The 13,672-nt window shown below is 42.7% G+C and overlaps 3 protein-coding genes across 3 annotated transcripts; 2 read left to right on the forward strand and 1 right to left on the reverse strand.

The window, feature by feature from the left end:
• Window positions 1-1,043: 1,043 nt before the first annotated feature.
• On the reverse strand, window positions 1,044-3,582 carry LOC139135404 (uncharacterized). The gene is made up of 2 exons (XM_070702781.1): window positions 3,291-3,582; window positions 1,044-3,022 (listed from the first exon to the last, which is right to left on the reverse strand). Exons 1-2 carry the CDS (start codon window positions 3,419-3,421, stop codon window positions 1,948-1,950), a joined length of 1,206 nt encoding a protein of 401 aa, XP_070558882.1. The 5' UTR covers window positions 3,422-3,582; the 3' UTR covers window positions 1,044-1,947.
• Window positions 3,583-3,669: 87 nt separating this feature from the next.
• On the forward strand, window positions 3,670-6,549 carry LOC139135403 (uncharacterized). The gene is made up of 2 exons (XM_070702780.1): window positions 3,670-4,177; window positions 5,342-6,549. Exons 1-2 carry the CDS (start codon window positions 4,026-4,028, stop codon window positions 6,525-6,527), a joined length of 1,338 nt encoding a protein of 445 aa, XP_070558881.1. The 5' UTR covers window positions 3,670-4,025; the 3' UTR covers window positions 6,528-6,549.
• Window positions 6,550-9,869: 3,320 nt separating this feature from the next.
• Window positions 9,870-13,198, forward strand: LOC139135405 (uncharacterized). Its single transcript, XM_070702782.1, has 2 exons — window positions 9,870-10,057; window positions 11,018-13,198. Exons 1-2 carry the CDS (start codon window positions 9,951-9,953, stop codon window positions 12,141-12,143), a joined length of 1,233 nt encoding a protein of 410 aa, XP_070558883.1. The 5' UTR covers window positions 9,870-9,950; the 3' UTR covers window positions 12,144-13,198.
• The last annotated feature ends 474 nt before the right edge of the window (window positions 13,199-13,672 follow it).

Below are 13,672 nucleotides of genomic sequence, written 5' to 3' on the forward strand. Positions count from 1 at the left end.
AAGCCAAGATACTTAAAATATTTCTTTAGATTGACTTTAGATATATCAAAACAATTCTCTTCCTTCATATATCTTAAGACAACCTTCTCCAACCTTAATGATATCACAATCTTGACAAACATGTCCGTTAAACGCATAATACCTTTTATCACCTTCATGCATTCGATGATTGAGAGCGCCCTCACATGACCCCTCATTGACATTTCAATGGCAAAATCTCGAGCAAGTGCATTGTGCATGGCCCATGAAGTCAATAGGTAAAACAAGCTTGTTGATTCAGTTCATGTAACAATTATAGTTGAAAAAAACCCAAAAGACTGGAAAAGAAAATATACCACCGTTTTTATGCCCCCGAACTGCAGGGATTTTGAAGAGAGAAATTTGAGGTTGAATGGGAGAGTTTTGACTATCGAACAACAGACTGTAAACTTATGTTCACTACTCAAACTAAAATCATGTTTTATAGACTCTGACCTCTTACTGGTATATACGACCGATAAATAAGTAGGGTATAAACACATGAAGCAGAGTACAGTCTTTGGGTTGAAACCGCCATCTTGTGACTTGTACATGCCGGAATCTTGGTTGTCAGGAAAACAATTCGGCCTAGGGTGACAGAAAAATTATCTGTTCAACGGATCCGATTTTCTCCGCTACCCTGACAAATCTTTAAACACACAACATCGCCCATGTAAATGCTATCCAGTACATGAATATTGCAGAAAATATTAATACAAAAGCCTCATATATTCTCCATGTTCCTCGTTAGGAAACAAAATACATAAAAATTGCTACATTTTAAAATCTCTATTTTGGTAAATGTTACTCACTATAATAGAATATTTCTGTACAAGTGACATTTTGCAAAGGAACCCTGAACAAAGGAAAACATTGAATGAAACAAAATTACGACATACCTGCCCAAGTTTGAAACAACCTTGCCCGTTGAACAGAAGTTTTTTTTTTCCTTCCAAAGCAACCTCTTTTGATTGGATGGGTTTGAAATAATTAGTTCACACAGATAGTCATTCACAGAGATGAAATTTCAAAGAATATCGCTCATTTTTTCGAGAGAACGTAAAATAGCCTGACGTTACAGTTAACATACAGGCTTGAGTAAACATAATAACTATTTATATTTTAATGCTGTATTTAGGTCAAGAGAAAGAAAATCGCAATGCCATTAAATGTGAAGATATATACTTTCACTTTTGCCGGTAGGTGGCGCACGGAGGAATGAACTGTGTTGTCCCCTATGCTAATGAGACACAGAATTGGAATATTTCGTGTGATACGACCAACATTGTCAACGCCTTCCAGGTTTTGTTACATTCCCCACTGCCACTATTACGCACTGTCCAATAACATCATTCATGGTAAGTAACGTCGGGTGGGAAAAAATCCCGTATTTCTGAGAGTACAGAAGTCCTGAAATAATCATCTTGGACTGAAAGTGCGATCGGTCGGTTTCGCAAAAGTAGCTGAATTATTATATTATCCCATGAACGATCTCAGAGATTCTCATGTCACTGTCACAGCACAATTCATTCTGTGATACAATTATGTGGGCTTCGAATTTTCAAGTAGGCTTTGGTGTCACCAGATAGTAGTTGCATTTAAACAAGATGAAATTGCTGAATTTGATCTTGAAAATGAGCGCTCTTGGTAATATGGACACCAGTGGCAGTCTAAAAGACCATCTCCACAGACAAAAAATTCCTCCAAAAACGGAATCCCAACTCTTTTGGGTTGGAAGCAGTGGCCGACTGGTTTTGTGTGAGGCCTAGCAGCTAGGCGATGTTGCCGTGAGTGTGTGGGGGTTCGAATCCCGTTTGGGTTATAGTAAAATTTATATTTTAATATCTTGACGCTGGTCACAGGTTTGTGGTACCATCACCAGGAAGGGGAAAAGCATGATATGATTCCGATCACAAGCCGATTTGTAACTCAAGACCTGACAGCGAAGTGCCTGTAAGATGTTTTCTGCATTTCGAATATCTCTTTAGCTCTTTCGAATATTTTGATGTCATAGAGTAAAGCGCGGCGGACGTGGTCATTGGACGCCAGCCTGGATTTCAACTTTCGGACGACCTCCGCTTTGCCACCTTCGGCGCCAGCCGACTGTTCAGTATAGGTGGTTTCGCGGGCGAAGACAGCGGAACAGAGGTCATGAAACGGCAAGCCGAAGGCAAATTGGAATAGTTCTAGAGATGTGTCGAATTCGTCGGTCATGCCAATTACGCTGAACCAGTTATCCAAATTTTCGAGTACATATCGAAGAAGAGCGTTTTTGTCGGAATCACTGAGAACGCCCTCTAGCAAAAGCTTGTGACGGTACCAGCAAGGAAAGGACTTCAAATCAGCTACTATTTCGTCGCTCTGGTCAGTCTTGTTGAGATATTGTGTCAAAAGATTATTAAATAGTTCAGCCTCGACGCATATTTCAGTTGGACGAAGCAAAAGCTGTCGAAAGAAATAGCTCCCTTGCTGGAGCGCCCACTCTTCAAGTGACAGCTCTGTTGCGTTTCCAGCGCGGCAAAGGGGGTCATCGGCTGTCTTACAGTATTCGTGACTCGATATTACTCGCTCGTAGGGGTCCCTAAGCATGGTGAAATAAGCACAGTCCCCATCGTCCAGATCGTCACAGATGCCAAAGGAACTTTCTCCGACGTAGCACCTTCGGCTCGTGGACTTAGCCCTTACGGCTTCCATAATGTGGACAGGGCCGTTCCCGTCGAAAATACCGTAACATCTCCGCATGTTGCTCTCTCTTTCGAGCAGTTTTAAACAAGTCTTGACGCTGGTGCCGCCGGCCTTCTGGTTGTGTACGAACACCATCGTAGCATTGGCTCCATAGGAACGGGGCCTTTCTTGTTTCACATGTTTCGCCAAACTATTCGGCACGTAGCGCCTTCGCCACAACCACGGATATCGGGCTATCAAATCGAGCAGGGTGTTGTGGTAGTCGAAATATTCGCTTTCGTCACTCAACACCTTCATCTCTTTGGCTGTAACTTCATCGCTGAAAGAAGAGTAAGGAATAAGCCTACTAAATCCGTTTGTATTTAGACAACGAAATAACAATATAGTGGGTGACACCATGGTGGGTAAAAGTGTACGTGAATTTATGATCTTTTTTTCGGTAGAAAGTCGTCGCCATCGATGGAAAGTGGTCCTATACTGTCCAACACGCTACGGTAATGTTTCGCACTTTTAAACCACCCTTGAAATAGAGACACACGCAGATTTGTGTCGCTCGAAGATTATTTGATATCGCTTGGATCACTTACCGTTCGATAGTGGCAGTTAAAGAAAGGAAATACAGGGAACACCACAACGCTAGCAACGGACACAGAACCAAAGTCAGTGGTTTTCTACCCCGAGAAACGTCACAGATTTGAAATCCCGTCAGGTTTAACATTCTCCCCCAGGATCAAAGACAAACAGCGGCAGAAAATTACTCCACCAGACAACGAAGGTTGTCCAAAAAATTTGCCATTGCGGCCGGCTCCTCTTGGAAAACAAGACAAAACCCTTAGAATAAAGGGTTTAAATATAGACAAAACGTCAGTGACAGATGTCGAACAAGATTTACATATATGCAAATAACAATTTGATCGAAGTTCCATCGGACCAGTGATCCCTTCAATCTGGGATAATGATAAAAAGTTACACTGAAAATTATGACGAGCAACAGCTGTGGCCCATCACTCACCTTGCAGTCACATGACACTCGTGGTGTGTCACGTGGTAACGCACGATTAGGTCTCCGTTTTCCTCCCATTGAATGCATGTGTATATCCAATTTCTGCACTATTTTTTAATCTCCAGTTGGATTAGCTGGTATTCGTTTGATTAGCAGAGAACCTTCAACGCAATGTAGCACGGACGCTTTTGACGGAGGCGCCAGAACGGTTTGATCGCTTCAGGATCGTCGACAAAGCCCAAATCACTGCAGTGCGTTGACTTATCGTCGTGCACGGATATCATCAGTCAGTTTCCGATAGCTACGATCAAAAAAAGGGATGAAGTGGTCATCATTCTTGGCAGATTTTACGTCAACGGTCACCATGGTGCATCGAAGTCTTTGTCAGAAAACAAACCCCACTGGGATCCTAACGGCGCTCATCTGCTGCTCGACTGCTGCCACATTTGTATTAGTATGCTCGGCGCTCAGGTTAGTTGTACGGCCTCAGATTTATTGGTATAATCTCCACCGCATGATATTTATCGCAGTGGGGTTGATCGACATTTTGTTAATATCGGAACACGCATGGCATCTCAAAAGTTCGACGGTTGCGGAAACAACGCTTTTGAACCTGTAAGTCCTAAGACTAGGCCTGTCACGCAGTAACGATATCGACAGTGATACTATGAGGCATGCAATGTCTGCACGAGTAACGTGTGCAATTCTTTCAAAGGCTTCAGTAACTAATCCAACCCAATCCAACCCAATCCAATCCAATCTCATAAATAAATCCAATCCGATTACATCAGCTTTCCGCCCTTATTTCAATTAAGGCCCAAGCTATCAAATCATTACCATCGATACGTGAAATGAATTTATACTCTTTCTATAATGAAAAAATAAGAAAAGCTCAAGCGATTATAGAGATAGAGAGAGACGTATAGACATGGTGGACAGAGAGACAGACATACAGAGTGAAAGAATTCACTAATTATAAAAACAACAGTGGTGACGACGACGACGACGACGATGATGATGATGATGACGACGACGATGGTGGTGGTTGTGGTGGTGGTGGTGGTGGTGATGATGATGATGATGATGATGATGATGATTTTGATGATGATGGTGGTGGTGGTGATGATGATGATGATGATGATGATGATGATGACAATGGTGATGGTGGTGATGGTGGTGGTGGTGGTGGTAATATGCGATGATGGCAGTGGTGGTCGTTACTAGTATTATGGTGATGGTTATGTTGTGGAAGTGCTATGGCGGTGATGGTGATGGTTCATGATGACGACGACAATGACTGTGACACTGGTGGCCATAATGATCACGAGGATGGCGGCCGTGAACATGACGTTGGAATGGTGCATGCGTACACCGTTGATAAGGTTCCATGTAGGCCAATAGTGTAGAATGTCCACTGAAAAATACACATCACTGTAATGTTTCACAAAATCCCATGTCATCAGCAATTGTCAAATGGCAAACTTGCTGTTCTGGAAAGTTTATATGCAAATGAGATTGAAGCACCACCCTCTTCTCCTAAGCACACTTTTTGCTGATACGCATCATTGGCATGCCTCCACTGTGTGATGTGGTAGAACAGACTGGTTTATACAAGCGCACCTTTTTACTTCACAGGGGAGGCGTCAGTCAAGAGGAGGTCATTCGGGACCAGTTAACATCGCTGTATCCCTGGAACGACAACACCACGATCCAGTCATCATTCTCACATGGTTTCCAAACGGGTGTGAGACTCCCGAACAGTACTTGGCAGGAGTCTAGCAGAATGCATGCAGACGCCAACATCCCAACGCTGGAGGATATCCTGAATCGGTTTCCATGGGTACAAAGACGGCGTTTTACGCCGAACCACTTCACTTTCAGTCGTCGAGGGAAAGGTTCGCCGCCAAACAGCTATAGGAATCACAGTATTGTGTTTTTGCACAACCACAAAGCTGGGGGTACCACTATGAAACTTTGCCTGAAGAGGATTATTCAAGCTAAGTCCTTGCCTCCATTCTACGGACTGTGGAACGACAATGTGGTCCAAGCCATTGAAACCGCCAGGACACTCGAAAAGAGAGCAAAACTTTACGTCACACCGTACGCCTTCGGACTTTGCGATGCGGTGGATGATCCCTACTGCGCGTATTTCACAGTACTTAGGGACCCTTACGACAGAGTGGTGTCCTCCTACGAGTATTGCAAGAAATCTAGGATGGACCCTCACTGCGCCGCCAGCGACGCTCGAAAACTTACCCTCAAGGAGTGGGCGCTACACCAGGGAAGCTACTTCTTCAGACAGCTGCAGTTTAACCCCGAAGAAATCTGTTCGGATCAGACGCGGAGAAAAAAAGTGGTGAAGCTCGTAGATCGGGATAATTACATCGGACGAAAGAAGAACCGCCCACCATGTTGGTACAGACACAAGCTACTTCTGGACAATGTCTTGAACAAGAACGAAAAGCACATTCTCCTTCAGTACATGTTAGAGAATTTAGAAAAGTGGTTCGCCGTAATAGGAATAACCGAGCAATATGACACATCTCTGAGACTGCTGCAGACGGTTTTCAAACTGCCCTTCTACAGACTCTGCTCCGGCCTGGTCGAACAGGCGACAACTTACAGCAGGGAAAAACAGACAAAGTGGTCCAAACTCGAGGCCATTAAGAAAGCCAGGCAGAAAATTGAAGACGACCAAGAAGTCTTCGAGGCTCTTTACTTTGACATTATGATATACAGAAAAGCTGTTGAAATATTTAATTCACAGAAGAGATTTTATTTCCAAGATGTTATGTCTGGCTTCCATAAAACTCGTCAATAAAACCGGTCCAAATTTAAATTCACACTCGTTAGACTTATCACCCTTGATTATTTTTTCTATCGACTGCTGTGTGTTACTTGGATATTATTTTTACAATATGCGTGATATGCATTTATCACATGATAATACATATCATGTGTGGAAACTTGGCGTTTTCAACTATCATTTCACCACTCGTACATAGTTATTTACACAATCTGTAATTGAAAAAAAAAGTAGCACGATCGAATGAAACTAATTTGGGATAATTAGATGCTTCAGTAATGTCGGTTTATTTTAAACACGATTTGAACTAATTTGGGATAATTGGATCTCCATATTTTTCAAATTTCTCAAAAGGGTTAGGTGCCATATAGCTGAATGTTGCAATATTACAAATTACTCATCAAAACAAGTGTGTAACTTAAAAAAAAGCAGATGAGCTTACATTTTCGGATTAAAACGACCTTACTTCACCATCCAACTATCCCAAATTAGTTCCAATCGTGTTATTTTTAAGGAACAGAAACTCGAGTTACCCTACAACATCAACCATTATCATAGTAAATCTACGTGAAGTGTTCTCTGCTATTTCTTAAAAGATAATTGTTGAGAAGAGGGGTCTGACGCTTTCTTACAACATTGCCTTCCATCAGGACCGTTTCTTCAGTCCGGGTTCACATCATTACAACCCTGCCCCATTGAATGGACATAGTCATCTCAGCCAATGTGAGCTTTTAAAGCTGGCAATCATCATCCAATGAAGTCATGTTTATTTTGAACTTTCGGACAAAAGAGAAAACTGAAAAGAATGAAAGATATTTAATGAGATAGTCAGGAAATGGACAAACAAGGGTAGGTATATACGGGGGGGGGGGGTTTGGTCCGGGGGGGTCTGATTGGACTCAGTGTCTAGATAGAAGGGTTTTGAAGACGACTTAAATGCAAGTGCCACCGTTGATGAGCCAGTTTTCTGTAATATTATTTCTCAAACAAAAACTTTAGAGAGGGATTATCCCCTCCCCCGTTGTTTCATGTTGCGTACACTGATATTGAATATAGAGATAGGCCTACTTATGAAGTAGGCCTACAATTCAAGATATGCTGCAGACCAATTGATTCCATTACTTGATCCATCAATTCCATTGTCAGAAAAGCATAACTCCGTCGTTTGATTTTGCTTCGTCAGCTCAAGAAATCCGATGATTTCTTTTTCGAAAATGTTTCAACACCATTTGATTTCCAGGCAACCCGGGCATAGAACTGATAGAGAGCGGTGTTGCATTTACTGAACACGTGTAGTGTAGCATTCACTTGACAGAGATGCATTGGTAGAGAGTGTTGTATGCATAGATAGAAAGTTAAAGACTGGTGTGGTATTAAACACCTATTGCCTGGTCATGAGGGCTATAGCGCCCGTCTATTACACCGAGGGGTTGCTGCGGTTCCGTAGCCCTACCACTCCCTTTGCTGGTTGTGTTGGGGGAGTGGCCCCAACACCACCAGCAAAAGGAGTGGTAGGGCTACGGAACCGCAGCAAACCGAGGGGCCGATGTGTTATACCAGAAACACGTCGCTATTCCCCGAGGCCGTAGGCCGAGGGGTATAGCGATGTGTTTCTGGTAACACATGGCCACGAGGGGTAATAGACGTGCGCTATAGCCCGAAATAAGACCGGGCTATAGGTGTTTTATAACACACCACATGCTCATCCTGTATTTTTATATAGTTTTTAATGTGTTTTAATATTTTGCACCGCAACAATCCGCTGTGAAAAGTTCACTGGGCGACGTTTCCACAGTGGTTTCAGTTGTACGTGGTACCACTTTCTTTCAAAAAATATTCTAAACATACCTAGCGACATCCTTTTCCGTCGACGAGCTGTTCAAGTTCCTACGCTGTTGGAATGTTGGAAAATCTGTTTTACAGAATGTGTCGTCACCTATCTCGTACGCACATCACGTTCTAGTCACCCGCCATTGTTGCAAAGCTGCAGACGACACTATGGTCACGTGACCGGGCACTTTCCCAAATTTGGCGTTTCAAAAAATGCCCTCTGGCGTCACTTTTGTCGATCCGATGGGGACTAGATGTATCTATTTTCCCGTCACGTGACGTATTCTTGCGAATCGCGATACGGAACGAGCATGTGGCGTGTTATAAAACATATTATATCATACCAGTAGGCCTATATTGATGGTGCAAATACAGCGATCTGATTGGTCGAGACGCGAAAAAAACCGTGGTATATTGGCGATATACCACGGCTGGCATGCGCACTAGCTCTCAGCTTGAGGAAAAGTTCTTTTATGACGTTCCGCGCCAGAATTTCAATATACTGTTATGATATAATAGCAATAAATCACACCCAGCGACGTATACCACTCGATTTTGACCATTTCACTTCATATATGCACTCGCTATCGCTCTTGCATATATGTCGTGAACTTGTCAAAATCTCGTGGTATACCACCATCGCTGGGTGTGCTTTATTGCTTATAAAATACAACATGAGCGTGTGATGTGTTATTAAACACCTATAACGTGCTCTTTATTCTGGCTATAGACCCTTTTATTACTCCTCGTGGCCTACGGCCTCGGGTAATAGCGATGTGTTTCTGGTAACACACGGCCCCTCGGGGGTAATAGACGGGCGCTATAGCCCCCATGACCAGGCAATATATGTTTAATATTGAACACTGCATACATAATCAATTAACGAAACGCCTGTGCCCTTCAGTCACTCTCTCATACCAATAGGTTTATAAAATCGGATGTATTTTGGTCTCAAAAATACACCAGTCAGTCGACGCGAAAATATTCATTCAAACTGACCGTAAAATGATTGAAAATGGTAAAATATTACAAATACGTGATTATTCGATCCTGGCCTAGTATGTTGTGATTAAATTAAGAGACTAGTATTAATGGCTTACATTAAAACACTGAGTTCATGGCGGCAGATGTCGCTTCGTCTGTATTTAGCTAAGATTACTGACAATATGCCCCCTCCAAGAAAAATAACAAACGGGTCGCGAATAATAGGTCCTTTCGCATGTAAAGTCGAGCAGAAATAATTTAGCACCATATCGTGTAATTGAATGGAAAGCAATTTGATTGAAGCCAGGCCACAGTCACAAATCATTTTATTAAATTTTTGTGTTTTAAGTCAAGATTTTCCAATATTTTATACGTATTATTAACCAAATAAAGGGCTGTGTGCCGCAGCGAATTTCATACAGAGTGTCATATTACAGAAATGGACACGCATCCACCAACTTTATCGATGCTTAGGATAATAGCTGAACACAGGCAGTGAATGGCAAATGGTGCAGTCGTCAGCGTGTTTTTATTAGACCCTTCCTCATTATCATAATCCTTTTCGCGCGGCGTCAGCTCGTGTCTCTTTCAGATCACCGTGATGACGAAACACACGAAATCAATATGGCGTTTTTCAGGTGGAGAAGGTCGTCAAAGTGTACGGTTCTGGCTGTCCTTATCGGTGTATGGTGCTCTATTGGCTTCTTCTCCTTCTTCAACTCGACCTGGAGGTAAGCAAGACGCTGGGTGTTGCTAGGCAACACGAGCACTGCCCTCGCTATCCCGACTGACGTGTTCCAGTGGTTTGTGGCGTGAACTTTTGACGTCCCACGTCAGCTGGTTGAGTCGCCCTGTTCGAATTGAATCAAAAGCTCCGTATTTCCTTATCGAAATATTGTTTTATGATCGATCGTGGGGGCGTTTTGAGGTTGCTTCACCAAGCCAAACGGAAACCACCGTACACAATACACGCCTAACGAATTTGAACTTTGACAAAACGAGAAAGGATTTACATTAACCAAAATACATCAGCTAAATATTCATGGTCTATCCGTGTTTTATTATACTGATTCAAATCGTTGTTGTTATCAAATCCGACATATCAAACAGTTGCTGTTGGGTATTAGACACCATATTCGACATGTAGAAATACTTCCTCCAGCCTATAGAATTTCATTAAAAGTAAATCGCCCTTGCGAAAACTGATTCAGGAACGAGATATGTACTCTGTGTCGTTCACCTTTCGTGTCAATAATTAATTTTCAAAATAATCAGTATTAAAGCTACTTCAGCCGGGATGTTCTCTATTACGTCAATAAAGTACCCGCGTCGACGTTTACAATGTTGATGTAATTGGGAGTGGGGGTGGGGGATGAAACAAAAAAGTGGATTTTGGACCATAATCGAAAACGAAAAAAGACAGCTGAACTGATTTAAAACACAGAATGTCCCTATCCGTGTTGCCTGGTAAGGAATGACAGCTTTGTTAGATCCTCGTGTTGGTAGAACTTTAATTTTTAAGTTAAAGTTGGTGTTCATGGTAACAGAGACAATCAAACACATTGCGGAATATTGCACACACACACACACACACACACACACACACACACACACACACACATATTGCGGTTTTTTCTGTATAGTCCTCGACGTGCCACAGTTAATGATTTTTTTCCTCTGTCTCAACTCAGGGTTCCAAGTAGTGCCAGTCAATACCACGTCAGAAACGAGCTTCAGACGTCACTGCACGGGAAACAGCGAATCTGGGAGCAGCTGCAGAAAGTGGAAAGTCAGCAAATGACGTCATTGATGGAGGACTACCCTTGGCTGAAGAGGAAGAACTTCATTCCAAACTATTACACCAAGAGGGAGTGGGTGGATTCTTCGACCAGATCTGCCAAGGCCGACAGCAACTTCACGATTGTCTTTGTTCATAATCAAAAGTCAGGTGGGACAAGTGTGAAGGAGTGCATGGATAGGATAACAACCAACATGTCAATACCGAGTTACCTGGGGATATACGACGATATCAGGCCGAAGCGAACGGTGGCCGATGTTATTGAACGCATAGAACTGATGGCAAAGACGCATACGACAAATATGCCAATGTTCTTCGTCAGCGAGAACACTTTCGGTCTCTGCGACGTGCTTGAGGACCGCCCTTGTTCGTATTTCACGCTGATGAGAGACCCGTACGAGCGCATCGTCTCCTCGTACCAGTTCTGCAAGTACCAGCTGGACGATCCATTGTGTTGCGCCACCGACGCCAGGTTCTTGACGGTGAAAGACTGGGCCTTGCATCAAGGTAGCTACTTCTTCCGGCAGCTCCAGTTTAACACCCGGGGCGTCTGTTCGCAGGCCGCCTTCCGGGAGTTGATCCGCCCGCGCATGGACAGACTCTCCTATAAGGGGAGAGACGTGAACAAACCGCCATGCTGGTACCGCCACAAAGTTTTACTCGATAGCATCACCGACAGTGACAAAGAAACGATTCTCGAATATCTCTTGTCGAATTTAGAAAATTGGTTCAGTGTGGTCGGGATAACGGAACAGTTCGACGATTTTCTGAAACTTTTGCAGCACACTTACGGACTACCATTCCACAGAGGCTGCGCAGGACATTCAGCCATGAAAACGGAATACTCCTCCTGGCTGCAAGGTAGGACACGGTCCGAACTGATGAAACTTCGCAAGCAAGAACTCATGGAAGACAAAGATGTACAGAAAGCGCTGTACTACGACGTGAAAATTTACGAGAAAATCAAAGACATATATCAACGCCAGAAAGAACAACTGGAAGCCGAGGGCAAGTGGTAGAGAGAGCAAACGAACAGTAGAAAGATATTCGGACGGCATCCAGGCGAATCGGGTTGAGAGAAAATCGCATCACAGTGACGTATATTCCGTGACTTATTATTGGTCTACCCGAACATCATGTGACCGGTATACGCGCGTTTCTGTTGGCCAAAAGTTCATGTTGACCTCTTTTAACAGCAAACGAGATAACACCTATTCGATATAATCCCATGTCACCAGTATCGTGTGTAAATCATTGTCTATTGCGTGGAAACCGATTCTGAAATGATGATATATACCATTTCCAAATAATGCGATTTTGCACTTTGTACGGTAATGTTCAGTATCCCAGTCGCTTTTATATAGAGGAAGCCGTTTGTATACACTTTGTGTGTTGGACTTCAGAATAGTTTTCGTTCATAAAAGCGGCAGAAAACTTTCATGTCAGTTTCTTCACGTTAAATTTGTCTCTAAGCAACCCGTGTTATGTTGAACCTTTGTTGACTTTTGTCGGGAAGTAAATCAATATCAACTCCATAATAATTTTGTTACATAAACTTATACTGAATGAATGCAAGCGATTGTTAGATGCGCATGCGCATGTACAAAGTTTAAATCATTGGCGGAGATATTCACGCTTCATACCCTATATCATGTTATTGTAGACTTTGCCACACTTCACTTGACGTCGACGGGACATGTGAACTCCGAGTCAACAAACGATCATGATTTGAAAATGAGTCCAGTTTGGATAAAACTTTAGAAGCCATATGCCACAGTCATGACCTGACAAATTGAAGGTGAAATACCATGTCCACGTCCGAATCGAAGCTTGTTTCACTTTTCTTTTTGTAATCGAGTGTGGATTGACCGTATAAATATAGCCGAGGGAAAACGGCTGCAGGCCTACCTGCCTATACACATATTACACTTACGTGCAAGTAGGGGGTGAATAACAATGTAATATGTACCACAGATGGCGGAGTATATTTTCCAAAGACCCTATGTCATTGTTTATCTACAGACCTACTTGTGTACAGATCGCATAAATAAACACAGTGTATAATATTTTGAATGATTTCTTCTGTCTGGTACTTTTATTCCGCCTCCGGTGCCTGTCTTGGATTTTGAATCTTTTGTATGAAAATCCACAGCTGTGTACAATATTCTCGGGATTAGTGTGTCGTGCCGTCGCTTTCAATACAAAAATATTACGATAATTCTAAAACTTTATCTCTATGCCGATACATCATTACCTGAATGGGTTGCGTTGCTGTTACCAATCTTGCTATTCCCTATTTGTATCATTGACATATTTTATCATTTGCCTGAGGCAGAGTATGATTTGTTGTGGTAATGTAATTACTTTGCCAATGATATGAAATCATTCGTAAAGCTTCATTTGCTGCGTATTTTGATGTGTTTTTAATCTGTCTCCACAAGGCATGCCATTTTCAGCTTGTGAATATAAGCCTAGAGACGTGCAATTACTAAATGAGGCCCGGTGTTATTCTTAACAACCCGATTTTATTACGGACCTGGATTCATCG

This window comes from Ptychodera flava, chromosome 6 (genome assembly GCF_041260155.1).
Source record: "Ptychodera flava strain L36383 chromosome 6, AS_Pfla_20210202, whole genome shotgun sequence".
Classification (NCBI taxonomy): domain Eukaryota; kingdom Metazoa; phylum Hemichordata; class Enteropneusta; family Ptychoderidae; genus Ptychodera; species Ptychodera flava.